Below are 27901 nucleotides of genomic sequence, written 5' to 3' on the forward strand. Positions count from 1 at the left end.
TTTGTTACAACATTGCTTCATGAAACATTTTGAGTGACAACCATGGAGTTCAATAAATGTAGTGGTTGTTAACTTGGATACACAGAGTAACATACACAGCAAATGCTCCAATTGGATGCTTTGCAATCACTATATGTTCATTTACAATCAATATACAGAGGTAAATCTCAATTTGTAGGCAAGTGGTTGTCCACCTTTCCTTTAAAAGAGCATAAGAGGGCAATTAACTGGTGCCCTCCTTGGACAAAAGGCAAGAATGAACTTCACTTTTCACAATACAAAATTGTCAACAATATGGGCAATGACATCTGCTCCCTCAGAGTGCATCCAAAAGTACTTCACCTGCATCATTAAATTAAACTCATATAAAGAGCCTACAAATCACCAACCGTTTTTTAGCTAGTCAGAGACCATCCTTAGCACACTCTGACCATAAATATCACAATCCATAATACAGAACAAAGCTTCAACCACTCAAATCGCAATAGCGTGCCAATGAAAGAAAATGCCGTGAGAGGGAAAGCACCATCAGCGAGAGTGATGTTACTAGAGTGCCATGCGTATTGAGAGCGGACGGTGGTGCTGTTGGAGGCCACAAGAACCACGATGGACGGCATGAAACAGGCCTGCAAGGCGCCCGGGGAAGGGGGGGGGGGGTGGTTTAATGGGGGTCTTTCATATCAAGAGCCTATAAATCACCAACCTTTTTAAAGCTAGTCAGATACCATCCTTAGCACATTCTAACCATAACCATAAATGTCACAATCCATAAAACAGAAGAAAGCTTCAAACTTTCAAATGGCAAAGGCATGCTGACAAGAACAAACGCCGCGAGAGGGAGAACGCCAGGAGAGAGTGATGCAGCAAAAGTGCTTTGCATATGGGAGTGGATGCAAATGGCAAAGGCATGCTGAAAAGAGCAAACATCGCAAGAGGGAAAACGCCATTGGGGAGAGTGATGCCGCTAAAGTGCTTTGCATATGGGAGCGGACGATGGTGCCATCGGAGGTGATGGGAGCCACAATGGACGGCACAAAACGCCGCCACGGCGCCGGGGGTGGGGGGGGGGGTGTGTGTTCCTTGTAACCATAATGACAAGATCAGCATCAACCACCATCTTAAAAGATGCAAACATGCAGCAAAAAACCTGATAGCATACCTGGATTGTACTATGAGCGGCAAACCTTTGCACAGTTCCAGCGAAACTCACATCTACTCTCTGCCAAGCCACCTGCCTAAGCCCCGAAATCATCTCTTCTGCACACATGAGATACAGATAGCCCATAAGGGGGCTGTTAGATTCATGATTTTGAGAGTGTCTTTTACTCCAACCAAAAAACGCAGTATAATTGTTGACTGTATATTACTATGGACACAACAAACCCCCTTGAGAGGACTGCTAGACCAATGATTTTCAGTGTCTTAATGAAAAGATAACTATGCATGCTGTTAAAATTACTCTCAAAAATATGGTCCACTCTGCTTAAATTTACTGGAAAAGTTTTTGACAACTTACCTGACTGCTAGATATAAATTATACTGTTGACAACAAATGTAGGGATAGATTTGCAAGGCCCAAGTTCGGAGTCGGCAATCGGTAGCAACTCGAAAGGGATGCATTGGCCTACGAGAGTGCTTGTGAGTTGTAACAACAATAAGACTCCTCTTAAGTTTGAAAGGTCTACAGTTTAAATCTAAACCTTAGCCCTGTAACTCAGGCAATTCCTCTCTATGTCTATGAGCTTGGAATTGCCTTTGCCATTCTGTTTCGATTGTACTTTAGTGATACATTTTTGCTACATGCTCTTTTCCAAGACATCCTGTGTGTATTGCCTTTGGGCTCTATGCTCTTGTTGTGCTTTTTATAGGCATGAATGAAAACCACAACGCAAAAAAAAATCAGCTCTTAAAGACAGTAAGACTAACAAATCAAGAAAAGTTTACAGCAACTTTACATTTATGTCACAGACTAGGAACGGAGAGTAAACAAGAAGAAAAAAATAACTCAAACACGTCCTGTAAGATCTTCCAAAAAGCCTATGTGTTCCTTTCTTTTAGTGAGAAAAACTTGTATTAAAAACCATGCTGCAGCACGGAAACCCTAAACCCCAATTCCTAAATGCAAAGGGTCCAAAGTGCTCAGGAGCGCAATTCCACACAGATGCCAGCCTTATATTGTTTGAGCAGTTCTCATGCAACCAAGCAAGAGTTGGAAGGTCTCGCTATTGTCCATCCATGTTACACCCTGCTTCTGCTTCAGTGTTTACACAGATCATCACCCTCATGTACTTGATTAAATAAACCTCATATTGCTGGCAGGGTATGGCAATGGCTCTTAACTTCCAGGCGAGCTCGCCATTGGCATTGAGAACGATCTTCCAAATAGCTATGCAGTGCATGATTGCTACTTGAATGTCCTCCATTTTCTTAGACCCCTGACTACCCGCCTCTTGAAAATAGGCATTTTCCTCTTATGACAAACCCTTCCCGCTTCTCATGACCTGCTCCACAGAGCCCGGTCTGATGGCGTTCTCAATTGCTGTGAGAATGTAAAGTCTCGTTTTCTAAATTTTTAGCATTCCAAAAATTGTTCCTTCTTCTTGAGCACTTTGCCTGCTCTCCTTGTTAATCAGCTTTCATTCAGTTCGAGTGATGGCGCTTTTAGCAGTCAGTGGGAGGGTGACCGTGGACACCAGAAAATTAAGCCAAAAGTTCTGCCGGCTGACCTGCACGATGACCGCTTGTCGACTGTGAGTGGTGGCAGCAGAAGCTGACCAACAACCGTGACACGGTGACAGAGATCGCTCCATGTTTCGTAAATTAATTCCTCCATTTCTATGTGTGACACTCCTTTGGAGCTTAAGAGACTTGCTAAAAGAAAGCCCAAAAATATTGACAGTATACATCAACATTACCTTTACAGCTCCAAACCAGGATTTTATCCTACTTTGTTTTTCAAGTAAAGCCCTACTTTGTAATCTCCCTCTCTTTGTACTTGACCTTGGGGTATGTGCCCTAAAGGCATGCTTTCTAGAAGAATCTTTTCCTCGTGACCAAAAACCCTAGCATGAAAATAAACAGGACTTTTGCTTTTCAATCCCCAACTGACAAGAAGTAAATCCCCATCTGTATGAACTGGCCTTGACAAGAATTCTCATTGCTCAGACTCATCAAGGAAGCCCTAAATCCCTCTCTTTCGACGAGATGAACATCATCTTAAAAGGCCTCAAATATCTGGCTGGTTCAAAATCCCATCGAGCCCAGCCAACATATATAACCTCTCTTCCCACTTATGTCCTCATACTTCCTAAAAAGGGGATTCTCTACTTAGTGGCATGGTGGACTTCTTACTAAGGAAATCATGCAAAGAATCAACACTATTAATGAGCATCTAGACAAACAAGATTGAGGTTGTACTACTGTTACAAGTCTTGAGAAAATAAGAAACTAGATTTATTAGCTTGCCTCCTTGCATCGCAGCACAATGCCTTGTACCTTCCTATGAGAGTATCTTTCAATCAATTTGCATGCCAAGGCTCTACTCGTATGTCTTGACACAAAGTCTCTAATTGCCGCTCATACCTCAACCTAACAATAGAGCTCCAAGAATATCTTGGCCTTCAGACCTTTTGCAACTTTGATACCATATCATGTGGGACAATCTGATTCTGTTTAGAACTTTTATGACAGACTCTCTGGCCTTCCTAATGCATGCCTTTTAAAGGCACCAGCAAAAGACGAGAAGCCAAATCGCAGTTAAAACTAGATGCAAGGACAGCCAAAAGTATAAAACCCACTTTCCCCCTCATGAGAAGATAGTTCAAATTGTTTTTTCAATTGAGACACCTTACAACAATCTCAATCTTGTCAGAGCCAAGATAGCAGGTGTCACTCTCTGTGACCCACAAAAATGCCCACACTCAAGGAGAAGTCTACTAAATCATATTGACAAAAATTGGGCCATATAGTTTGAAACTCCAACCATCCATTCCTCAGAAAACAGAACACTGCTTCTATTGACAAGGCTACTCATAATAGATTTCTAACACACATCAGAATACAGAAGAGAACCTTCAACAGGACAAAGTGCTGGCTTTTTGTCGGTGGAGGATTTCTCTGTGTTAGCTGGAACATCTTCAATATGAATAACATGCGGGTACTTAGGATCAAGCGGTTGCCTTCGTAACTGCTAATACATCATAATAGTTAGAAAGGGCCAATGTCCATAAGACCAATCCAATATACTGCAGATAAGGCAAACACCTTTGGCAGTTCATATTCTCGCCTAAATGTTGCAGTTCTCCATCCAACCATATCTGTAACGAGCTAAGAAAAACCCTCTACTGTGTCTAACCCGTTCAAGTAAGCAGATTTTCAGAAGTGAAACTTGTAAAAAGATAACTATACATGTCTAAAAAGGATACGGTCATAGGTGCTGTTTGCATATGCAACACGCCGCTGAAATGCCTTCAACCCAGACCTGCCAAACAAAATTGAACAACACGCCACTGAAATGCCTTCAACCCAGAATTGTCACAGTAGCTGACTGTGACACACTCTGTAAAGATATAAGAGTTAGATGCGTTGTGCAGAATCAAACACATGTGTGCGCACATGTGCAACATGCATGATCTACCATTGCCTTGTAAACATTTGCTCCTTGTAAACAGCACATATCTAAAGCATCACTGAATGCCCTTGGATATTTCAAATGTCCTAATTTTGTGTGGTGTGCCTTTGTTGACTGTCTGCAAATGAGAATAAATGATTATGGAAAATGGCACATGGGACATCTTGTTGCGGCTGCCAATTTTTTCTTCATCTTCCTTGCCGCGGCTTCAACATCGTCTCGCCACTTTCCGCACGCATGCACGTCAGTGTCACCGGTGGTTCTTCGCAGATGCATCGTGCCACTATCCTCTCTCTGCTGCCTGGTGGCCCTGCCATCTTCTCTTATTTGGAGCCGTTGGTGTTTTGGTCCTCCTGCCACGACACCAGGTGCCACTGCCACCAATGGCCCCAACCTGCTTGTTTCACTGTTTTCCTGTTTTTTTTCTTGTTTGTTTAGGTTTTTCATTTTTGCATGATTTCCTCTGTTCGGTGTGTATTTGTGTGTGTGAGTGGAGCAGGGTTTTATATACCTTGTTTTCTTTGCACACTTAAGACTATGTGTGTGGGGGTGGGTGGGTGTGTGAAGTTCTATCTTTAGAGTACGCTTTTCTGCTTGTTTTCTTTCCTTTGGCTTTACATTTGGTTGTTTTGGTTTCTGTTTTGTTTTATTTTGTTTGTCTGTTTTGGGATATGGGTAATTGGGTTGTTGCTCTGCTCTCTCTTCCAAGATCCTCCAGCAAGACATCACATGGTCATCACCATAGCCTCCTTCATTACATTCTTGGAGTTCTCTCCCTAGCTCTGGACTTCAAAAGCCACCTTCAACAAATGGACTGGTCTCTATCTTGGCTGATAGCTCATGTCTGCTCCAGTGCAACACTTTGCTAGTCATTTTGTGGCCTCCTACTGCAGTTGTCACGGGGACGTGGCAGTTGTTAACTATGTCACGAGGACGTGGCAACTGCTAACTTTAGTTGTTGGTTTCTTTCCAATGGGTTTTGTTTTATTTTTGAGACCCTCTTCTTGAAGTAGCAAACGGTCGGACATTGTATGGCCAATGTAGTTTCACCCGCAGACAGAAAGTGGTCGGCACTCGAATTCGTATAGTAAGAGGATGTCTCGGCTCAGAGCAAGATCATATAGGTCCCCCCGTTGCACTTAGCAAGTTGGTGGATACTAGGAAGTGAACTCAATAAAGGCCTAAAGTCAAGGTGTGACTACCAACTAAAAGTATCCGACAGTTGGACCACATTGCAGTTTTGGATGCGGTCCCAATGAGGATAGATGGTCAGATGACCAGTGGGAGCCCAACGGAATCATTTCCTAAAATTTAGGGAACTGCTATTTTGGGCCGTGAAATGTGTTCGCGTCATTACCTCCGGTATGACTAGGGGAACATTTTACAACTCTGCCGCGAAGTCATCTGAACAACAAATCGGGAGATTTTTAGGCGGCAACCCCGAAACGGGAAATGGTCTGTAAATGCGCCAAGTGGCACATTCCTGTGCACTTTCCTCATGCAAGAAGAAGTGGCGCTGAATTTTATGATGGGAGAGGCCTCATTTGCAAACTGTCACAGGTCAAGAGCTATGGAGTGCTTCCTTTCCCCCTTATGTACAATGTGGTGTCAGGAGTGATGCCCTGCACGCTACATACTCCTCTCTCTCCCCCCTATGAGCAATATGTTATGCCCCTCTAGTGGGCTTTTCATTTGACCAATGTACAGTTATGTGGGTTCATGCGCGATTGCCGAGGCAAGAGCCTCTTGCACAGGTACTAGATTAACTAGCGGCTAATCCCCGTAGGTACAGGTGAATTCGGAGAGGTTTCACGTGAGAAATCTCGTCCGATTCAAAGGGCAAGTAGCCCTACAGGTGCGGGAGCTCGAGGTCTTGCTACAGATGCGACCGGCACGCGAAACGGAGCCCAAAACAGGGAATTACAGCCTGCTGTGTATTTTTGCAAGTCTAGGGTTTCGGCCCTAAACAAACCATAATACCCCCAGGAAGTTCGGGGATGCAAGGGGACCGCTATACAGGTGATCTGGTGCATTTTCGGGGCTGAAAACAGAGAATTCAGCATGCTGCAGATTCTCGCCAGGTTTTGCAAAGTGTCTGTATGCGTCGGGAAAGTCATCTATTGCGTGGGGATACTGACTGTGAAGCGTCCTAGTACAGTTATGCTGCCAAAATCGGGCCAGAACAGGTGTTTCTTAGCCTAGGTTGTGCGGGGCAGCTTGTAGGAGATTACAGGTTTTATTCCCTCTGTCAAAGAATAAAGAAATACCGAAAGGGGAGCCAATTTCGGGGCCTACAGGTTGTCGGCGTCTGCTCGGAGCATTCTAGCGTCCGAGCCGTGTGTGTACTTAGGTGTTAATCCTCGTTACAGGTTACCTTTGCAAAGTACTCTGTGTGTGTCTAAAGTAAAGAATTTCGGGTGAAAGCCAACGCCTACCGCCCCACGGGCCGGTTTCAGCAGTTCTCCTGGTGATGTCAGGTGTTTCTTCTCTATCATCTTTGTCATCAACTGCTCCCTCCCATCTGTTTTTCCATAGCCTTTTCTTTCAAATGGTCCCAATTGGCAGGTGTTTGCCCGACATCAAGCTACTGCCATTGCAGATGGTCCCTCCTCCACATCACTGCTGGTGGCTTTTGGGTGGTTCTGGTTTTTGGTATACATTTGCAGAGTGAGCTGTTGATGGGAGTGCCTATCTTTCAGAGGCTATTGTCATCACTTAGCTTGCCAAGGCACTTTTTACTCTCTTTGGAGTGGTTTTTTCCCCTCGCTTTTCAGTATTTACAGTTTGCCAGGTGGCTAGTTCGGTGTAACAAGAAATGTTTCATGTACTTCGTCGTTTCGAGGCATTTCGTTTCGTTTCGTTTCGTTTCATTTTGAGCTTGCCAGGACAAAATACACTACAAAAAACATTTGTTTCTAGAGCGCATAGGGAACCTAATATTTACGAGTGTAATAGGTGGATACATCCTATTTACATGGTCACACAAGTGGTAAATGTTGCACATCATACATTATGTGGCTAATGTTGAATTTTGAAAATTAGGCCAACTTCTTTTTTGAACATGAGAAACACGTTTCGTCCCCCTGTTTTGAGTTGTTTCAAACGTTTCGGTTCGTTTCTAAGGGACGAAACGCGTTTTCATGTGACACTAGGCCACTAGTTGTATACAATTTTTCCAGGTGTTGCCTTCGGGCTTGCTTTGTAAACAGTTTTGTAATTGCCCTCAGCATCAGCACCATTTGGGCGTTCTGAGGGATTTTCCAAGCAATAGGAATCAGCTCCTTTTCCTCTTTTTATTAGCACGCGCACACTCACACACACAGAGCATAAAAAAACATGTACATTTTGAAGTAACAAAGACTGACATGAAAAATCCTTGAGAACAATCCGACACCATGCGTCGTAGCAAGGGTGTTTGTGACCCAACACCGTCCGCAAGAAAAAGATGTTTCCCAGTTCGTCCCACAACGCAATAGCCTTTCCAACCAGCTAACTTCTCCAAAAAAGCGATGCCACACAAAAATGGAAGCTGTCACAATGAGATTGGGAACATTTGATTAATGTCAGCAGAGGAATGCAGTGTCAACTTGCTCTGCAATAAGCTGCTCACCTGCCAGTTACCTCTCAAACCAATGTGAGGTGTCGCAACAGTGACAAAATTTGCTGGCTGCAAGCCTAGAATTGTTCCAAGCAATGGTTCAGAAGTTTCCTGTTCTTCGGTATTGTTCGCTGGCATGGTCTCTGATTGGGAAAACAGCTGACCTATGGCGTATCTGGCAATCAGTCCACCCAATGAATGTGCCACAAAGGATATCTTTGTGAGGTTTGGAGAATCTGAAACAACTTCTTTCACCTAAAACAGAAAAATAATACTCATTCAATCTGTTGATCATTCTCAAAGGGCACATGAATTACCCCTGACCTAGTTGGAATTGCTTTTTTAAGTTCTTTAGCTGTAACATGCCAAACTTCCACTAAAGATGATATAGCATGTACATGTCTAAATGTAGCCATCCACAGACACGAGCCCACATACACCGGCGACTTGTTATTTACATGCACAGGAACATACCAGTACACGGACCCACATACTAATCTTCCACCAACTTAGTATGCACAACTGAAAACAACCCCAGACAATTTTTAAAACATGAAGAAAACTAAAATACTACCTCCTCTGCAAGTCTATGACCCATAACATCTATACCATCAAATGTTAGGGTTGATGAATTGCGAGCACTGCCTGAAAAAAGAGAACCGTCTATTAAATGGAATAGACAACTACCAGCTACTTGCTTGTGAAAAATAATAGCTTTAAAGTTCAGAAAGTAACTCACAATGCACTAGAACTTCGCTACCATACTTGGACGTAAATTGATCGGCTGCAAACTTCCAATTGTTGGCACTGGAACAATCACACACAAAGGTCTTAAGACATGTGTGCCAATCTGCAGAAAACTTACAAGAGCCTTTCTCACAGTATCCAGACACGGCAATGGATTATGGACAGCTGTACTCTTGAAAAATGTCTCCATTGCAAGGTCTTCAAAGCTTTGATATCCCCATGGGAAGGTCCTTGTTAATATGTCTCAAACTTTGGCTTCCACTTTCATTAAGTGAAATTTTTTGTAAATTGGAGGGGTTTGATGATATTTTATTTCTTAATTTACCGCTAATTATATTGTCTATGTCATATGCATAACATAGCGTTGTGAACAATATACAGCCTAGGACGGTAAGTTGAAGACTATTCAATCGGACAAAGGCAGGGAGTTTACCTCCAATGCTTTCATTCAGTTTTGTGCGGACCATGGCATCAAGCGAGAGCTTGCAAATACCGGATCACCTTTAGAGAATGTAGTTGTGGAGCGGAAGAATAGGACAGTGGTAGAAATGGCACGAACCATGCTTGAGCATCAAGACTTGCCAAAGTCTTATGGACAGAGGCAGTTGCGACAGCAGTTCATACCATAAACCGATCTCCAACCTCTTCAATTCCTAAGAAGATTCCATTTGAAGCCTATTTTGGTAAGAAGTCCGACGTCTCCCACTTTCGGATTTTTGGGAGCGATGCATATGTCCATGTATCAAAGGAGCAAAGAGGAAAGTTTGACCCCAAGTCCAAGAGAATGATTCTTCTACAACTCTCTTTCCGAGGGATATCAACTTTATGATCCAGAGAAGAAGGAAGTTGTACTCAGCCGTGATGTTGTCTTCGACGAGTTTTTACCTTCAAAGGAGGCCTCTGCTCCCAAGTCTTCCACGATGACCCCTGATTTGCCGATATTTAGAGACCCAGATTTTGATTTGCCTCTTCATGAACCCTCTTCTCCTACCCTTGTTCCTCAAGCTTAAGAGGAGAATGCACCCATTCCCGATGATGTAGATGATGATATCATGATGGTTCTCATCATAGTGCAGAGTTAGAGCCAGATATACCAATAGCTCCTCCCCTGGAGAGCAAGATAGACAAGTTGCCGAAGTGGCTATTGGAGACTTTGCAAAATTCAGCAACTTTAGATTTTCCATCCGGTTTGTGTGGAGCTGGTACTACATGACGATCTCACCGACTTCAATTTGCTGTGGATGGAACTTTATTACAGGTGAACAATGCTTTGATGTCTATAATGATCACAAACAAAGATCATATGACAGTTGAGAAAGCACTTTCACAACCAAAGTGGCAGTTGGCCATGCAAAAAGAACTTGATTCCATCAAGAAGAACAACACTTGGGAGTTGGTTCTGTAACCGGCCTATTCAATCCAAAAAGGGCGGTAGACTCTAGACTTAAACCTTATTTGCTTTCACCCATTTAATTTGTCGCCCACTTTATCTGTACTTTCAAGACACAACAAAGGGGTGAGGGATACACGCTGCTAGATTGCACCTGTATGAGTAGACCGATGTCACGAGGACGTGGCAGTTATTAACCATGTCACAAGGATGTGGCTACTGCTAACCTTGGTTGTTGGTTTCTTTCCAATGGGGTTTATTTTATTTGTTTTGAGACCCTCTTTTTGAAGTAGCAAACGGTCGGACATTGTATGGCCAATGTGAACGGTAGATTCACCCGCAGACGGGAAGTGGTCGGCATTGGAATTCGTATGGTAAGAGGATGTCTAGGCTCAGAGCAAGATCATATAGGTCCCCCCGTCGCACTTAGCAAGTTGGTGGATACTAGGAAGTGAACTCAATTAAGGCGTAAAGTCAAGGTGGGACTACCAACAAAAAGTATCCGACAGTTGGGCCACATTGCACTTTTGGATGCGGTTCCAATGAGGATAGATGGTCAGAAGACCAATGGGAGCCCAACAGAAGCATCTCCTAAAATTTAGGGAACTGCTATTTTGGGCCGTGAAATGTGTTCGCGTCATTACCTCCGGTATGACTAGGGGAACACTTTATAACTCTGTCGCGAAGTCAAGTGACACGTCGGTTGGGATATTTTTAAGCGGCGAACCCGAAACGGGAAAATGCTTATAAATGCGTCAAGTGTCACATTTTTGTGAACTTGTCTCTTCCAGAAAAATGGGCGCTGAATTTTTAAGCTGGGAAGGCCTCATTATGCAATCTGTCATAGGTTAAGAGCTATGGAGTGCTTCCTTTCCCTCTCATGTACAGTGTGGTGCTAGGAGTGATGCCCTGCACACTACACACTGCTCTCTCTCTCCCCTACGTGCAGTTATGTGATGCCCCACAAGAGGGCTCCTCATTTGACTGATGTACAACTGTGTGGGTTCATGATTTCGTGCTGAGGCAAGAGCCTCCTTGAGCAGGAACAGGGGTAGCTAGCTGCTACTCCCAAGCAGGCACTGATGAGGGTCATAACCTCACCATACAGGTGCAAAATTAGTGCTGTGTATGCACTGTAATTTGACTGTTTTTCAGCCATACGGACGCTAGGACACTTGGGAATCATGCCCCACTGGCAGAGGACAGTAAGGGGACTGTTTGGGGCTGAAAACAGGGCAAAAACCAGTAAATACAGCGTGCTGAATTTACTGTTTTTGGGTAGGAATCAGAGGGTATACGCCAGTGCAAGTGAGTTCTAGCAGGGGAATTGGTTTCGCGCAAGTTTTGGGGCTGTTATGCTGCCGAAATTTGGCCAAATCAAATGGTATCTAGGTGGATACACGTGAAGGATTCCCAGGACCTTACCTTGTAATTTACCCTCCTAAAGAATAAAGAAATACCGAAAAGGGCGCCAATTTTGGGACCTACAGGTTGTCGGTGTCTGCTCGGAGCATTCTAGCTTTCGAGCTGTGTGTATTCAAGTGTTAATTCCCGTCGCGGGTTCTCATTGCAAAGTGCTCTGTGTGTGTGTCTAAAGTAAAGAACGTCGGGTGAAAGCCAACGCGTACCGCCCTACAAGCCGGTTCCAATCGACACCAGATTGGCCCCTAACTTAGGCGCCCCTTTCGGTATTTCTTTATTGTTTAAAAGAGGGAATAAACGCTGTGGTTCCCTACAAGCTGCCCCGCACAAACTTAGCTGAATTCCAACTGTTCCGGCCCGATTTCGGTAACATAACTGTACTAGGACCCTTCAGAGTCAGTATTCCCACGCATTGAATGACTTTCCCGACGCATACGCGCACTTTGCAAAACCTGGCGAGAATCTGCAGCACGCTGAATTCTCTGTTTTCAGCCCCGAAAATGCGCCAGATCACCTGTACAGCGGTCTCCTCGCGTCCCCGAACCTCCTGGGGGTATTAGGGACCGTTTAGGGCCAAAACCCTAAACCTGCAAAAATACACAGCAGGCTGTAATTTACTGTTTCGGGCTCCGTTTCGCGTGCCGGTCGCATCCGTAGCAAGTCCTCGAGCTCCCGCACCTGTAGGGCTACTTGCCCTTTGAATCGCACAAGATTTCTGGCGTGAAACCTCTCCGAATTCACCTGTACCTACGGGGGATTAGCCGCTAGCTAATCTAGTACCTGTGCAAGAGGCTCTTGCCTCGGCAATCGCGCATGAACCCACACAACTGTACATTGGTCAATTGAAAAGCCCACTAGAGGGGCATAACATACTGCCATAGGGGGGAGAGAGAGAGAGCACTGCGTAGCGTGCAGGGCATCACTCCTGGCACCACACTCTACATAAGAGGGAAAGGAAGCACTCCATAGCTCTTAACCTGTGACAGAAACTTGCAGAATGAGCCTCCCAGCTATAAATTCAGCGCCACTTCTTCCTTGAGGAGGCAAGTGCACAGAAATGTGCCACTTGGCGCATTTACAAGCATTTTCCCGTTTCAGGGTTGCCGCCTAAAAATCTCCCAACCGGTTGCCCAGTTGACTTCACGGCAGAGTAATAAAACGTTCCCCTTGTCATTCCGGAGGTAATGACACGAATACAGTTTCAGGTCCCAAAATAGCAGTTCCCTAAATTTTAGGAGATGCTGCCATTGTATCTTTCTAGGTCATTTGACCCCCTTTGTACACTGCAGCCACACCCAGAACTGAAATGTAGCCTCTGTAGCAAAGGATTCCACTTTGGCTAGTCAATGACCCCACTTTGGCTAACCATAGTCCTTGTCCAACCTTAGTGCTCTCTTGCCCTCAGGCCTGGACTCCCTCTGGACAGTTCCACACTAGCTATGCAATGCAGGGCAGTTAGATTTCCCGAGGGGTGTTTCCAAAAAGTGAAAGTAAATAAATAATAAGAAAGAAATCAACAAAAAGGATAGATAGTAGTCACACGCTGGTGCCATACCCCCCTCTTGAAATAACAAACGTCCTCGTTTGCATCTATGTCGTACATGCTCACAGTCAACACTGATGTATTCAACACCTGTCGACACATGTACGACACATACATGCTCATTGTCAACCCTGGTGTATTCAACACCTCGTCGACACATGTATTGCCTGCGTGTGAACCCTGCCCCAATGACATAGTGGTAGCTTCGCACTCTGCCATTGCTTTGAGTCACTAACTTTCCAATGACAAAATGGTAGCTACACATTTTGCCACTGTCTTGTAGTACACGTTGGGCCCAGTAACACTTTCGAGCATACCCAAACCGACAGTTTAAGAATGCAGTTACACATGTACCCTTTAATAGAAGCAATTACTGTATCCTTGACAAACTAACAAGAAATACTCACTTCTATAGCACTAAGCACACTTTTGGACATTCCATAAGAGCAATTGCCAAACTGACAATCTGTACAGCTCTAACATTCATGTAATAGGTATTTCATTTGAGCTCACTTTAAATACCATGTACATCATTTCTTTCAGAAGCCATTGTCACACTAACAATCCATGTAGCTTTGAAACTCAAGGGGTCAAGGTAGGTTGCAAATCGAAGGCTTCAAGGTAAAGTGATAACACAGTTGGTGACTCTGCAAGTTCACCGTCTTCCATCCACTTAGCATCCATTGGTGGATAGTTTCTGAACTTTACCAAGTAACGCCTAGCAACCTTGCCTTTCACTTTTCTTTCTTTCTGTGCCAAAATCTGTTCCGGGACCAAGATCTCGTCAAGTTCCTCGACTTCCGGCTGATCTTTAGCTGGCATATCCTCTGGCACATCACCCACATAGGGTCTGAGAAGACTCACATGAAACGCATTGTGAATCTTCCAACTGTCGGGCAATTTCAACCTATATGCAACATCACTGATTATGTCGCACACTTGAAAAGGCCCATAGTAACGCTTGCTGAGCTTTGGAAACAGTCTTTCCTTGCCCTTCATCTTCTTTAACCTTGCCTTTTCAAAGCGTAAAAGCACCCAATCACCAAGTGAATATACCACTTCACGACAGTAACGATCAGCTGCTTTCTTTTGCTTTGCCCGAGTCTTTTCTAAGGCCACTTTGACCTTCTTGTACATCTGCTTCAAATATCTTGTCCTTTGTATGCAGTATGGGAGGAACTTTCTTGCCACCTTCAACTATCTCAAAAGGTGCCTTGCCAGTTGATGAATGCACTGTATTATTGTATGCATACTCCACCAATGGCAAATACTGCTCCCACTTTACTTTATGCTCTGACACATAGCACTTCAGCAGATCTAGGACAGTAGAATTTGCCTCTTCTGACTGCCCATCTGTTTGAGGATGAAATGACGAAGAGAATTTGAGCGTTGTGCCCATATTCTCAAACAAGCCTCTCCAGAACAAACTTGTCATGCGTGGATCATGGTCGCTAACAATCGACTGTGGCATGCCATGATACTTGAAAATATTGATCATAAACAAGCGTGCCATCTGATCTGGCTTTATCTTCTTCCTGACAAGAATAAAATGAGCCTGCTTGCTGAATCTGCAAATGATGGTCCAAATACCATCGTTTCCTGTCTGCGTTCTCGGAAGATCAAAGATAAAATCCATAGCAATACTTTCCCATGGTTTATCTGGAATAGGTAGTGGTTGCAATAACCCTGCTACCTTTTGCCTGTCAAACTTGACCTTCTGGCAAATTAGGCATTCTCTTCTCAATGTAGGCCAATAGAAGAACGTCTCAACCGCTTTAACTGTAGCATCGATACCACGATGCCCTGCATACGTTGGGACATGACTCTCTTCCATAACTTTGCGTCGCAATGGCTTTGTCAAACACAATTTGCCATGCATCATCATGAACCCATCTTTAAGAAGATAGTGTTCATGACGTTGTCCATCCATTAGCTACTCGAAGACCCTTGCAAAATCTTCATCATTTGCATATTGTTCCCTCATATCATCAAGTTCATGATGATAAGGAATTGACACAGCTGAAATTTGTGGCTTCCTTGACAAGGCATCAGCCACAACATTCTTCTTGCCTTCCACATGCACAATCTGAAAGTGGAACATGGACAAGATATTTGCCCATCGCATATGCTTCTAAGATAACTTTGCCTGTGTCAAGAAGTATCGCAAGGTCTGATGGTCCGTTTGGACAACAAAGTCTGCACCTAGCAGGTAGTGTTTCCAACTTAAGAGCGCATGAATCACAGCCAGTAACTCTTTCTCATAGACCTGCATGGTCATCTCTGGCCCTTGCAAAATTCTGCTCTCATAGGCTACTACCCTGCCATCTTGCATTAGCACTGCACCAATGCTACTACCACAGGCGTCACACTTCACCACAAATGACTTCCTAAGATCTGGCAACACAATGACTGGATCTGAAGTCATCTTTTCCTTTAAGAGATTAAAAGCTAAAATCTCTTTCTGTGTCCATCTAAAGGTGACTGCCTTCTTTTGAAGAGCATGTAAAGGTGAAGCAATCTCAGCGAAATTTCGGATAAACCTTCTGTAATAGGAGCATAGTCCCAAGAAGCTTCGAACATCGTGCACCGTCTTCAAATTTGGCCATGACTTGATCGCTTCAACTTTTACATGATCCATTCTGACATCATCCTTTGAGACAATGTGTCCGAGAAAATGAATCTCTTCCAGAAAAAATTCACTTTTCTTTGCATTGATGAGCAACCTATGGCTGCGTAGCTCTTTGAACACAATGGCCAAGTGATGCCTATGCTCCTCTTCATTCTTTGAGTAGACTATCATGTCGTCAAAGAATGTACCAACAAACTGCTAGTGTGGACGGAAAATTATGTCCATCATCCTAATGAACGTAGCAGGAGCATTTGTGAGACCAAAGGGCATCAGTAAAAATTCGTAAAGGCCAAATGTTGTTCTAAAAGCAGTCTTGTGCACATCCTCTGATCTAATGCGGATCTGATGGTACCCACTCTTTAGATCTATCCTGCTAAACATAGCTGCTCCTTCTAACTTGTCCAGAATATCATCAATTCTAGGTATAGGGAACCTATTCTTGATGGTATTCTTGTTCAGTGCACGGTAGTCGATGCACATACGCCATGAGCCATCCTTTTTCTGCACCAACAACACTGGAGAACAGAATGGGGATGAACTGGGCTGAATCAGCACCTTTTCTAACAGCTCCTGTACTTGGCCCATTATCTCTTTCTGTTGAGACGCACTAACCCTGTACGGAGGCTTATTTGGTGGGCTACTGCCTGGCACCAAATCTATCGCATGGTCCTCGGGTCTCTCTGGCGGTAATTGAGACGGTAATGAATCGGAAAAACAGTCACTATACTATTGTAAAAACATTGACCTTTCTTTATCTAGCACAGATAAATTTGATTCATCACAATGTGACACTTCACGTGCAAAAACCAAGTACGCAGAAAGATGCTTTTTCATTATAGAAGTAATAGCAGAAGCTCATACAGTGGAAATAGACTCCCCTTTAAGCTTTACATCCAGAATGTGAGTCTTTCCCCTGCTCTGTACAGTGATCTTTTTGTTGTAGGCATCCATGATTCCCTGTACACGAAATAACCAAGGAATACCTAACAACACATCACATCCGTCCAGTGGCATGATGTAAAATTCTTCAGCATCTACATAGGACTGGATATGTAGGCGCAACTTTCCGATGATGGGTGTCACAGCCTCTGTATGGCCAGGACATGCCAAACCTGCCTCTACTGTATACCCCATCTCTTCAGGTCTGATTCCCAACTTTGAACCCAATTCTGGGGAAATGAAGTTGGCTTTGGCACCTGGATCAAAGAAGATAAGCACTGTTTGATCCCTGACCTTTCCCCATGCTCTGCAAAGCTCACTTGCATCTGAATTTGGCTTGTCGCCCACCATATCTGGCACTAGACCAACCATGGGCTTCTTTCCTTTCCTGTCCTCCTTGTCTTCAGAATCTACTGGCCTTTTCTTTGTAGGACAATTGTACGCAATGTGGCCAGGCTGCTCACAGATGAAGCATTTGTTCTCTGACCTCAGGACCTTCTTTTGCTCTTCCGACTTGCGAGGAAAACGTCTTTTCCATTTCTTTGCTGGTCCCTTTTCTGACTCAGCCGTAGCTTTGCCTTTCTCTGCGTTGGCTGGCTCCCGAGTCCCTTTAGGAACCTCCTTGGGAACATACTTCTTCGCTGAATTTTTCTTGGCTGATCCTTCCTTGACGCTAGTATTGAATTCACAATCTTCTCAGTGACTTTGGTCTTCATACAGTACTTTCTCCATCCTTTGGGTAGGCCACAACAGCATTTTTCAATCTGTTCTGTCAATGGCACAAACCTATAGGAAGTTACTGGAAGTAGAGCTTTCCAAAACTTCCGATTGTAGTCATCCAGATTCTTGCAAGTAGCAGCATTAAGCTGGTGCCATTCTGTCATGACATCTGCTTTTAAGTCATCAAATAACCATGCTGCTGCAAAAATCTGCTTGAAGTAAATCCAGGTGGATGGAGCTTGCCCTTGAAGCAATAGAGTTGTCCACCATTGTCCCGCATTCCCTGTCAAGAAAGTGGCTGCCTTGCGGACCTTTGAAGCCTTTGTAAAGTTTCCCCCTGCATAGGCCTTGTCAAACTGCTGGACGAATGAGAGAGCCTTCTTCCTGTCATCAAACCCTGTAAAGGTCGTGAATGTCACACCTTTGCCACCTTCTTTGTACGGAGTTGGCCTCTCCAGCGGCGTTAAGTTGTCATATGGAAGTGACTGAAACATGGGAACACTGTTAGGGTTCATTTGTGTTCCCTGACCGCAATTAAGTTGACCTAGAAATGCCATATTTGGCTGCTGATTTGTAATTCCAGCCATACCAAAATTTGCCTGTGGAATCCCAAATTGGCCCTGAGTGCTTTGAAACCCTGGTAGCATGCCCGTAACACCATACATGGGGTTAGGCATCATCGTTTGAGCACCCCCGAACACTGTTCCTGGCGTATAAAACTGATTTCCAAGATTCATGACCAGCCATGCTCTGGAATACCGATCCACCTCCAAAATAGCCAAGGTGTACTAAAGGTGGTGGGAAGACCCGTTGCATAGCCTGTAGGTTGCTTCCTTGCCCATTAGAACCAGCTACTATAGGCTGCTGAAAGGTGGCGGGCTGAACTAGTACAGCTCAAAAGACTGGCATCTCAGCTACCTGTTCTTGCACCTTAGGCACAGGTTGTGGAGACTGCATGTTCTCCGTCAAGTGTACAGGTGTTTCCATTGACTGTGCAGTATGAATCACCTGTGCTTGAGCCTTAACAGGCTTCTGAATACGATCCAGTGACCCAACTTGCTGAGACGGAAGAGGAGGTTGCAGAAAGGCTAAAAACTCGGGTTCTGCATTACTTGTGTGAACATAGCCACAACAGTAGCCAACTGGGTCCTGAATATATCATCATCCGTCTGTGGTGGTCTTGAAGACTCACCCACTTCATATGTCTATTGACCCTGTGAAGAGGAAACCTCTTCAGTCACATCATCTGGTCCGTCAGCCATAATTGCAATTCCCTGTGTCTGGTCTATGATCCCCTGTGTCTTCAAGCCCAAACTGACCAAGGCTCACTTCTATGGGGAAAAAGGGATTTGATCCCGGGGATGGAACCATGTACCCGGCCTGTTCAATCCAAAAAGGGCGGTAGACTCTAGACTTAAACCTTATTTGCTTTCACCCATTTAATTTGTCGCCCACTTTACCTGTACTTTCAAGACACAACAAAGGGGAGAGGGATACAGGCTGCTAGATTACACCTGTATGAGTAGACCGACACCAGATTGGCCCCTAACTTAAGCACCCTTTTCGATATTTCTTTATTGTTTAAAAGAGGGAATAAACGTTGTGGTTCCCTACAAGCTGCCCCGCACAAACTTGGCTGAATTCCAACTGTTCCGGCCCGATTTCGGTAGCATAACTATACTAGGACCCTTAACAGTCAATATTCCCACGCATTGAATGACTTTCCCGACGCATACACGCACTTTGCAAAACCTGGCGAGAAACTGCAGCACGCTGAATTGTCTGTTTTCAGCCCCGAAAATGCGCCAGATCACTTGTACAGCGGTCCCCTCGCGTCCCTGAACCTCCTGGGGGTATTAGGGACCGTTTAGGGCCAAAACCCTAAACCTGCAAAAATACACAGCAGGCTGTAATTTACTGTTTCGGGCTCTATTTCGCGTGCCGGTCGCATCCGTAGCAAGTCCTCGAGCTCCCGCACCTGTAGGGCTACTTGCCCTTTGAATCGGACGAGATTTCTGGCGTGAAACCTCTCCGAATTCACCTGTACCTGCAAGGGATTAGCCGCTAGCTAATCCAGTACCTGTGCAAGAGGCTCTTGCCTCAGCAATCGCGCATGAACCCACATAACTGTACATTGGTCAATTGAAAATCCCACTAGAGGGGCATAACATACTGCCATAGGGGAGAGAGAGAGCAGTGCGTAGCGTGCAGGGCATCACTCCTAGCACCGCACTGTACATAAGAGGGAAAGAAAGCACTCCATAGCTCTTAACCTGTAATAGAAACTTGCAGAATGAGCCTCCCAGCTATAAATTCCGCGCCACTTCTTCCTTGAGGAGGCAAGTGCACAGAAATGTGCCACTTGGCGCATTTACAAGCATTTTCCCGTTTCGGGGTTGCCACCTAAAAATCTCCCAACCGATTGCCCAGTTGACTTCACGGCAAAGTAATAAAATGTTCCCCTTGTCATTCCAAAGGTAATGACGCGAATACATTTTCAGGTCCCAAAATAGCAGTTCCCTAAATTTTAGGAGATGCTGCCATTGTATCTTTCTAGGTCATCCGACCCCCTTTGTACACTGCAGCCACACCCAGAACTGAAATGTAGCCTCTGTAGCAAAGGATTCCACTTTGGCTAGTCAATGACCCCACTTTGGCTAACCATAGTCCTTGTCCAACCTTAGTGCTCTCTTGCCCTCAGGCCTGGACTCCCTCTGGACAGTTCCACACTAGCTATGCAATGCAGGACAGTTAGATTTCCCGAGGGGTGTTTCCAAAAAGTGAAAGTAAATAAATAATAAGAAAGAAATCAACAAAAATGATAGATAGTAGTCACACGCTGGTGACAGGTTCCGCCGCCTACCAAGTGGAAAATGATTGGTGTCAAATGGGTCTACAAGACCAAGTACAAATCTAATGGTTCTTTGGACAAGCACAAGGCAAAACTAGTTGCCAAGGGCTTCTCTCAGAAACTTGGTGTGGACTATGACGAGACCTTTGCACCGACTGCAAGGATGGCGACCATTCAAACAGTTTTTGCCCTTTCTGCCTTTTTCAGGTGGCCGGTTTTTCAGATGGATGTTGTTTCAGCATTTCTCAACGGTGATCTAGAGGAGGAGGTGTATGTGGAGCAACCTTCAGGGTTCGGGCCTCGGGGATCCAAACTTCGCAAACATGGTTTGTAGGTTGCTAAAACCTCTCTATGGCCTAAAGCAATCCCCTCAAGCGTGGTACCAGAAGATAGACTCTTTCTTCCTACGACACTCCTTTCGACGATCTTTTGCAGACCCAGATTTATACATTTACCGTGAGGGATGATTGGTGACACTTGTCATCCTCTATGTGGACGATCTTGTGATTACAAGTAGCCATGTTGAGCACATCGCAATACTATGGAGACCTTGGCTAAGGAGTTTGAGATCACAGATCTAGCCTTGCTTCACTACCTTCTTGGATTGAAGATTTGGCAGACACAGGAGGGGCATCTCTCTCCCAAGAGCGCTATATCCAAGAATTGTTGGAAGCATTTGGTATGACTGAGTGCAAACCTATCTCAACCCCTATGGATCCCAATCAGAAGTTGTCACAATATGATCTCCCAAATGTAACAGATGCTACAAAGTAAAGAAAACTCGTTGGTTCTCTCATTTGGGTACTCAACACCCGGTTTGACATCAGTTTCCCGATGGGACTTCTCAGTTCTTTCATTCAAAAACCCACCAAGTGTCACGTGCACATCTAATCCTATGTGCATGTGGACAAGCTATCCCAGGTCTAGGGTTCAGGTTCCATTGTCACAGATCCCGGACTTGATGACAACACCATCGTCATCATCGTCATAGTCTCCATCGTCGTCGTTGACATAGTCATCATCAAGTTCATAGCATCTAGACCGTTGTACCAGATTTGTGCAATCTATAACATAGATCTCTCTCCCCATAGAGAGGGGGGCCCTTGAAGGGAGGTTTCAGAACCGTCTGGTGTCGTCTCTCTCTCTCTCTCTCTCTCTCTCTCTCTCTCTCTCTCTCTCTCTCTCTCTCTCTCAGCACTCATTCACAGTAGCATTCACTTTGTTTGTGATCATTGCACTTGCACTCTCTCTCTCTGAAGAACGGAAGGTTCTCCCTTCCGTAAGTAGAAAGGAACCCTTGAGCACAGTTTGGAGCACTCATCTTGAGCACTATCAACATTCACTTCCGTTGCACCTTACATTGGTATCAAAGCTCTTTGGCAATGTTCTGTATCACTCAAGGAAAGAACCACAAAAAAAAATTTGCTTATTGTTGTCGCATGTAACCCAAGTCCACTTGGTCGTGTCGAGGCGATTCCTAATCGTATTCTTGAAGAGTGGCAAGTAACCCAAGAAAGAAGGGCTTGTCCATCGGCCCACCAATCAACGTGAGTTGGGAAAAACCAACTTTGGTGTGAGTGCAAGGCCACCAAGGGGTGCGCCCGCAGGAAAGAGTCGAGCTCGGGTAAGAGAAAAACCTTCTCAAACACGGATTGCAAGCTAAGAACCCAATACCCAAGATCTCAGTGTATGGTCATCACCCAAAGCGGAATAGATACTTTGCGTGAAAGTGATGAGAGTTGAGTTGGAGAAGAAGAAGTTTCTACACCAGGAGGATTGTTCTTCGATCCTCCCCCATCCCCATCTACGCCACGGATTGCACCAAATCCTATGGAGGCTTTGGTCAAGTCAATGATGGACATGATGCTACAACAAGAGACGCCACCATGGATCGCGACCGCAAAGAAAGAAGGGCAGCTATAGAGCTTCAGCACGAGCAAGCGTGCAAAGCTCAACGCATAGCAGCCGAAGAAAGGCGAGCAGCTTTGGAATTAGAGCGTGAGGCGCAGAGAGACCAACGCATGCAAGAGTTGGTCCTATAGGTACTCACTTGCTCGCACTGAAGCTCAACGCATAGCGGCCGAAGAAAGGCGAGCGGCTTGGGAATTAGAGTGTGAGGCACAGAGAGACCAACGCATGCAAGAGTTGGTCCTACAGGTACTCACCTCGAAATCCGAGCCAATCAAGGATGTGGGCGGTTCATCAAGTAGCACAAGTAGAGATACGGACTCCAACAATCCAGCTACTGAGAAGTTGACATTCAATAAGTATGACGGTAAGATGGATGCTAATGTTATTCATTCTTGGTTGCACCAATTTAGAACAGGGAATAGTAAAGTTTTGACGGCAGCCATGTATCTTGTCGGTGATGCCATTAATTAGTACCACGCATGGCAAGAGGCACAGTTGGCCACGCACCTAGAGGAAGCCGAGGAAGGTGTGCCCCTTTCTTTCAATTGGGCCGACTTCCAAGACAAGCGCAAGGCGCAGTTTATGCCACTTCAGTACCTAACACGGTTGAGAGTAGATTGGCGCAATCTCAAGCAAAATGGTATGCCAATTATGTCTTTCTCTAACCGTGTTTTGCAACTTGACACTCAATTATGCAAATCGGATGAAGAGTGCAAAAAGGCATTCCTTTTCGGGTTGGACGAGTCTATCAAGTTCAATGTCGAAGTCCCGACCCAATAGATCTCAACAAGGCGGTAGCGATTGCTCTCGCACAAGAGATGAAGTACAAAAAAGGTAAGCCTAAGAAGAACAAGTCTTCTCACATGACCTCTCAGAATTCTCAAAACCTGCAGAATGGTAAGAACAACGGTAATTCTCCTGATCAATCTTCTTCTATTTCTCAAGCCAAGGATTCTCATAATGAACCTAAAGAAAAAGGAAAAGCTAAAAGTCAAGAAAACCCTAAGTTGACACCTGATGAAAAATCTGCTCAAGGAATTTTAGGAGGTTGGTTAACTCTTGAAGAGCAAGCCGAATATGCACGAGACAAAAGATGTTTTGAATGTCACACTAAATGTCATATGAAAAGAGATTGTCCTAAGAAAGCATCCAACGAACCTAAAGAACCCAGAGAACCCACATCCTCTGTTAATGCCATAAAGGAGAACACTAGTGTGTCCCAAGTAGGCAATATGCATGATGTGATTAGTGACTCTCTTGTAGAGAGAGCCCGCATGGAGGTTAGCCAGACAACTCTTCTTGGTATGGACTCTCATTACACGAGAGTGCCTTGATGCGTTATTCACTGTCCAGCAAGCTTCCTTCCGTAGAAGATTTGTTGTGTCCTCTCTCTTAGAATGTGATATGATTTTGGACATTCGATGGTTTCGTGAACATATCCCTCTCATTGATTGGGCAGACAATACGCTCACTCTAAATGCCAAAAGTAACTCTCCTATGATCATTTGTGGTGAGGGTCTTCATTCTTTACCTCTCATTTCTCATGTGCAGGCGAAGCTTGAAAAGAAACATGAAAAGGAGACTCTCTCAGTCCTTTCTTCTCCGAAGCACAACACACATTTTTTGCATAATAGAGATGTGATTGTTCACAAGGATGATGGTTTGAATGATGATGTTTCTAATGAAGCTAACCTCATTGCAAATACTATCAGTCAAACGAAGGACCGATCTTGGCGCTCAAGTCGAGGTCCAGAGAACCCACTCAGGAAGTAATGTGTGTTCGCATGATTAGTCAGCACGCATTGTTCGAGTTTCTCATTCCAGACGGTTTCTTGTATTTTCGTCACCGTCTTTATGTGTTCCCTTTTCACAGGCATGCCATATTGCACGATGCACATGATTCACTAGTGGATGAGCACAAATGTATGCGGATCACTCTCCAAAAGAAAAAACCATGTTTCTTCCTTCGCATGACACAATCTCAAAAAGAGCACGAGCAAGATTATCCATCAAGCATAGGCATTTCCGTTGTGATTTGCCATAGTCGATAGGTTTAGGTCGAAAAGTCAAGTTTCGATTCCACTTTTTGAGTGTGTTTGGTGAACAATTTGGCACTCCGTCACTTTGTTCATCTGCATTGCATGCACAGTCATTTGCGGAGAATAGTATTTTTCCAGGTACTATACATGGAATGCGTATGTTTATGACTTTGTGTTGGAAGTGGTTTCAAGAATTTTCCTCCTCAGGGATTCTTGAAGAAGGTGGACCCACGACCATAGCCGAAGTTGGAGCATTGAAGCCGCAACAAATCATTTTGTTGCTTTCGGCACAGCCCAAAGAAGCAAGCATTGCAGACCTTCATGAAGTTCAAGTATCGCACGACCCACGCATCAAAGTGGGCCGAGAGCACAGTTTGGAGCACTCATCCTGAGCACTATCAACATTCACTTCCACTGCACCTTACACCAAGTCACATTTAGAGGAGGCTTTTCGGACTGTCGTATTTAAAGGCGACCAAGTCATTAGGCATTCACTGTGCGACTGGAGGTACAAACTCCCAGGTCATTCTATGAAGATGGAGTGATCAAGATTGGGCTGGAGTGCTCTACAGTTCTGCTACTCAATATGTGTCGGGTCACTTTCAATGAGTTTACATATGTATTAGCATTTTAGCCATTTAACAGAATCGTGGGGTTTTGCAATAGGTAGGGCAATTCTGGAAATTGCCTATACATGCAATCCACCCCCTTGTACTTTTGCCAAATGTGTTGATCATTGCAGAGCTTCAGCGTTTGGGCACACTATCTCTCTCTACATTTTCTCTTGTTAGCGTTTTGTGTGCGCGGTGCCATCCTCTCTCTAGTGTTTTCTCACCATATCGATCCCCTCTCTCTCTCTCCAACGTTTTCTCCAACGATCTCTCTCTCCCTTGCTAGTGCTCCCTCTCCCTTGCCCTGTGCACACCCTCTCAGTGTGGCATTGTCTGCGGTGAGTTCCCATGCCCGTTTGGTGAGCGGTACGGGCTAGGAGCTTTACGACACGGAGATCCATCGCCATAGATCCGAGATCTATTGGCTGCCCGGTATGGAGAGGAGGTTTGCTTGCGGTTGTAGACAAGTTCATCACCAGATTCACCCTTTTCCGCTACACCTTTGACACCAGATCCTTGGTCATGTTGTGTACCCAACTGTTGAGAGGGGGTGTTAGATCTTTAGAGGTCATCTCTTGGTTTGTCCAATCTAGATCTTGTGGGTGAGAACTTCTTTGTCGTTGTGCTCGCCTTGTGAGGCTTTTCTGGAGCTACGGATCATGGGGTATTTTTTGCAGATTTTATCCAGTGTGGCATTTGCGGCCTTTTGTTGAGTGCCCTATTTTTATGTTTTTGACATTTCATATCTCCATCTATTTGACATGGGTTATTGAGATGTGGATCGGACATTATTGTTACTTCCCTACACAAAAAGAAGGGAGGGTTGGGGGGGGGGGTTTCTAGTAGTGTAGAGTTGTGAGGCTTGTAGTCTCTCTTTTGATAGGAGAGTTTGCCCCGCAAGGCTTGAGCACACATTTTCTCTCTCCTCCACTCCATCTTCTCTCTTTAGCATTTTCTCTCTCCCCTCTTCTCCTCTTTCTTGCCAATCTCTCGCCATCAACACTTCCACATCCACAATTCCTTATGGAGGATGGGAGGAGCACGTCAACACAACCAACACAATAACACTTTCCTCTAGAACCAACAACTCGAATAGACTCCCATCCAGTAGTAGAGGCATCAGAATCATCAAAAGAGCATAGAAGGAGAGGTGGAAATGATCCTGCAGCTACTGTAAAGATCCACATCCATATGCTGCTGGCAAGTAAGAGGATCACAAACCATGCACCTGGTGTGCATTGCCTTTCAAAGCCCCTCGCCACTAAACATCTTCAGACACGAGATCACAGATGATACACTTATGCATCGTCATGATCAGAGAAATGTGTGATCTATGTAAGCTCTTAATAGTATGATTCATCACATTAAGTCATCTGTTTGAAGCCTCAACTAGATCTTCATTGCGAATTGATGCACTGTGCGAAGAGTAAGAAACTACCTCAAAAACCACACATGTAGCATAAACGCACAGAGTTAGCCAATGATTTCCATGAGATCTTACAGAATGAGCACCCAAGCAATACGAAATCAAGCTAACAAAGTATGCGGAGAGCAAACCTGCCCACAATCCCATTGACCATGATGATAAGATGTTTGGCAGAAGGAGAGCTGGTAGCTGCAGCCCTGCTTTGGCTAGAACTGGAATGGCGCTTTTGCACGCAGCAGAAACAACCATGTGACACTTTACTCGCATGAGCAGGCGGAAGATTTGTCATGTTGGTTGCTGTTGGTCAAGTTTCACCGACAATAGAGAAATGTTAACAGAAGCTCAAGATTTGAATGGGCATAGGAGCACATTCCCTTCCTCTGTTTCTTCTTCTTCTTCTACAAGCTTACGGTATGCAAAGGGGACGATAACCGCTGAAGTGAGTACAATCACTGGTACAGAGAGGATCAAGAAGACGAAAAAAGGTAATGTTGGCGATGGGTGAGGAAGAAGTGGTAGATGAGAACCGGAAGCTCGTGAGACGCACACAGCAGCAATGGCGCTTCTTGGGTATGTAGCGGGGAGGAAGGACTCAGTTAGTTGGAACTTTGAAAGGGCTAGTCGGGAAGAATCGCCATTTTGCACGACTGTCAATATATATTTGCCAACAGCCAGGTGGTGCATCAACAAGGTCAGTTTTGCACGCAGCAATAAGTATTCATGACTTCCTCTTAAGCGTTTTGATTGGCATAGCTGGCTACCGAGAGGCGGGAATCAAGACAATTTGTTGGATAATTGCATACTCTTGGATAGGTTTGTACAAAAACACTCTAAGAGCGAGGGGCATTAGGCTTGCTAGGGTAGCAGTTTGGAATTACCCCCCAAATTACTTGCACCCCCCCACCCCCCCTCAGGACTAACTTACACGGGATCTTAAGTGAAGGGCGAGCGGTGGGATCAAGGGCAAGGAAGCCGGGCGCGAAGGGAGAGGAGATCCTGGCGCTCCACATCAGCATAAAAAGTAAACGCGGACAAAATTTGTAAACGCGGACAGGCGTGGCGTGGTTGGGTGGTGTGGCGGGGCTGAACTGGAAAAAAAATTGGATTTGCGTTGGGCGCGGGGCGTATTTTTGAAATTGCGAACGCTATGCGCGCCTGCTTCTGGTGCATGACCACCCTTGCTTGTTGCAGATCAGGCATCCTGTCCACTCCTGCTTTTGGTGCAGGACCACCCTCCTTGCTTGTTGCAGAATATGGGGTTGGATGCAAAGTGTTTCAGTTTTACCTTTACAGAATGCATTCGCAAACCATAACCTTCAAAGCATAGCCATAACCAACAAAGCCGGGCACTATGAATTGAAATAAAAAGTTTGAAACCACAGGCAATGACCTCGGTCAAGGCCCAATCCGCGAAATCGCTGACCATATTCGAGACATAATGCTAG

General features: G+C 44.9%; 1 protein-coding gene across 4 annotated transcripts; it reads right to left on the bottom strand.

The window, feature by feature from the left end:
* Positions 1-27159, bottom strand: LOC147440435 (lipid droplet phospholipase 1-like). Of its 4 annotated transcripts, none has more exons than XM_086530170.1 (11): positions 26588-27159; positions 8968-9035; positions 8803-8873; positions 8241-8483; positions 7996-8159; positions 4425-4480; positions 4264-4316; positions 4072-4189; positions 1160-1257; positions 527-626; positions 1-342 (listed from the first exon to the last, which is right to left on the bottom strand). In XM_086530170.1, the coding sequence occupies exons 1-11, from the start codon at positions 26743-26745 to the stop codon at positions 317-319; spliced, it is 1155 nt and encodes a 384-aa protein (XP_086386296.1). In that variant the 5' UTR covers positions 26746-27159; the 3' UTR covers positions 1-316. The 4 variants fall into 4 exon arrangements, with proteins under 4 accessions (XP_086386296.1, XP_086386297.1, XP_086386298.1 ...); XM_086530171.1 differs by having other exon boundaries at positions 4072-4186; positions 26588-27156; XM_086530172.1 differs by lacking the exon at positions 527-626 and having other exon boundaries at positions 26588-27155.
* Between the last annotated feature and the right edge of the window lie 742 nt (positions 27160-27901).

This window comes from Adiantum capillus-veneris, chromosome 15 (assembly GCF_014529385.1).
Source record: "Adiantum capillus-veneris isolate H3 chromosome 15, ASM1452938v2, whole genome shotgun sequence".
NCBI lineage: Eukaryota > Viridiplantae > Streptophyta > Polypodiopsida > Polypodiales > Pteridaceae > Adiantum > Adiantum capillus-veneris.

What these genes read in the sequence shown, in the direction of transcription:
- LOC147440435 (XM_086530170.1), bottom strand. Translation starts at nt 26,745, where the DNA reads ATGACAAATCTTCCGCCTGCTCATGCGAGTAAAGTGTCACATGGTTGT. An exon ending in TAGCGAAGTTCTAGTGCATT is followed by an intron (nt 8,874 to 8,967) that starts GTGAGTTACTTT and finishes CTCTTTTTTCAG; the next exon opens with GCAGTGCTCGCAATTCATCA. An exon ending in GTCATAGACTTGCAGAGGAG is followed by an intron (nt 8,484 to 8,802) that starts GTAGTATTTTAG and finishes TTTCTGTTTTAG; the next exon opens with GTGAAAGAAGTTGTTTCAGA.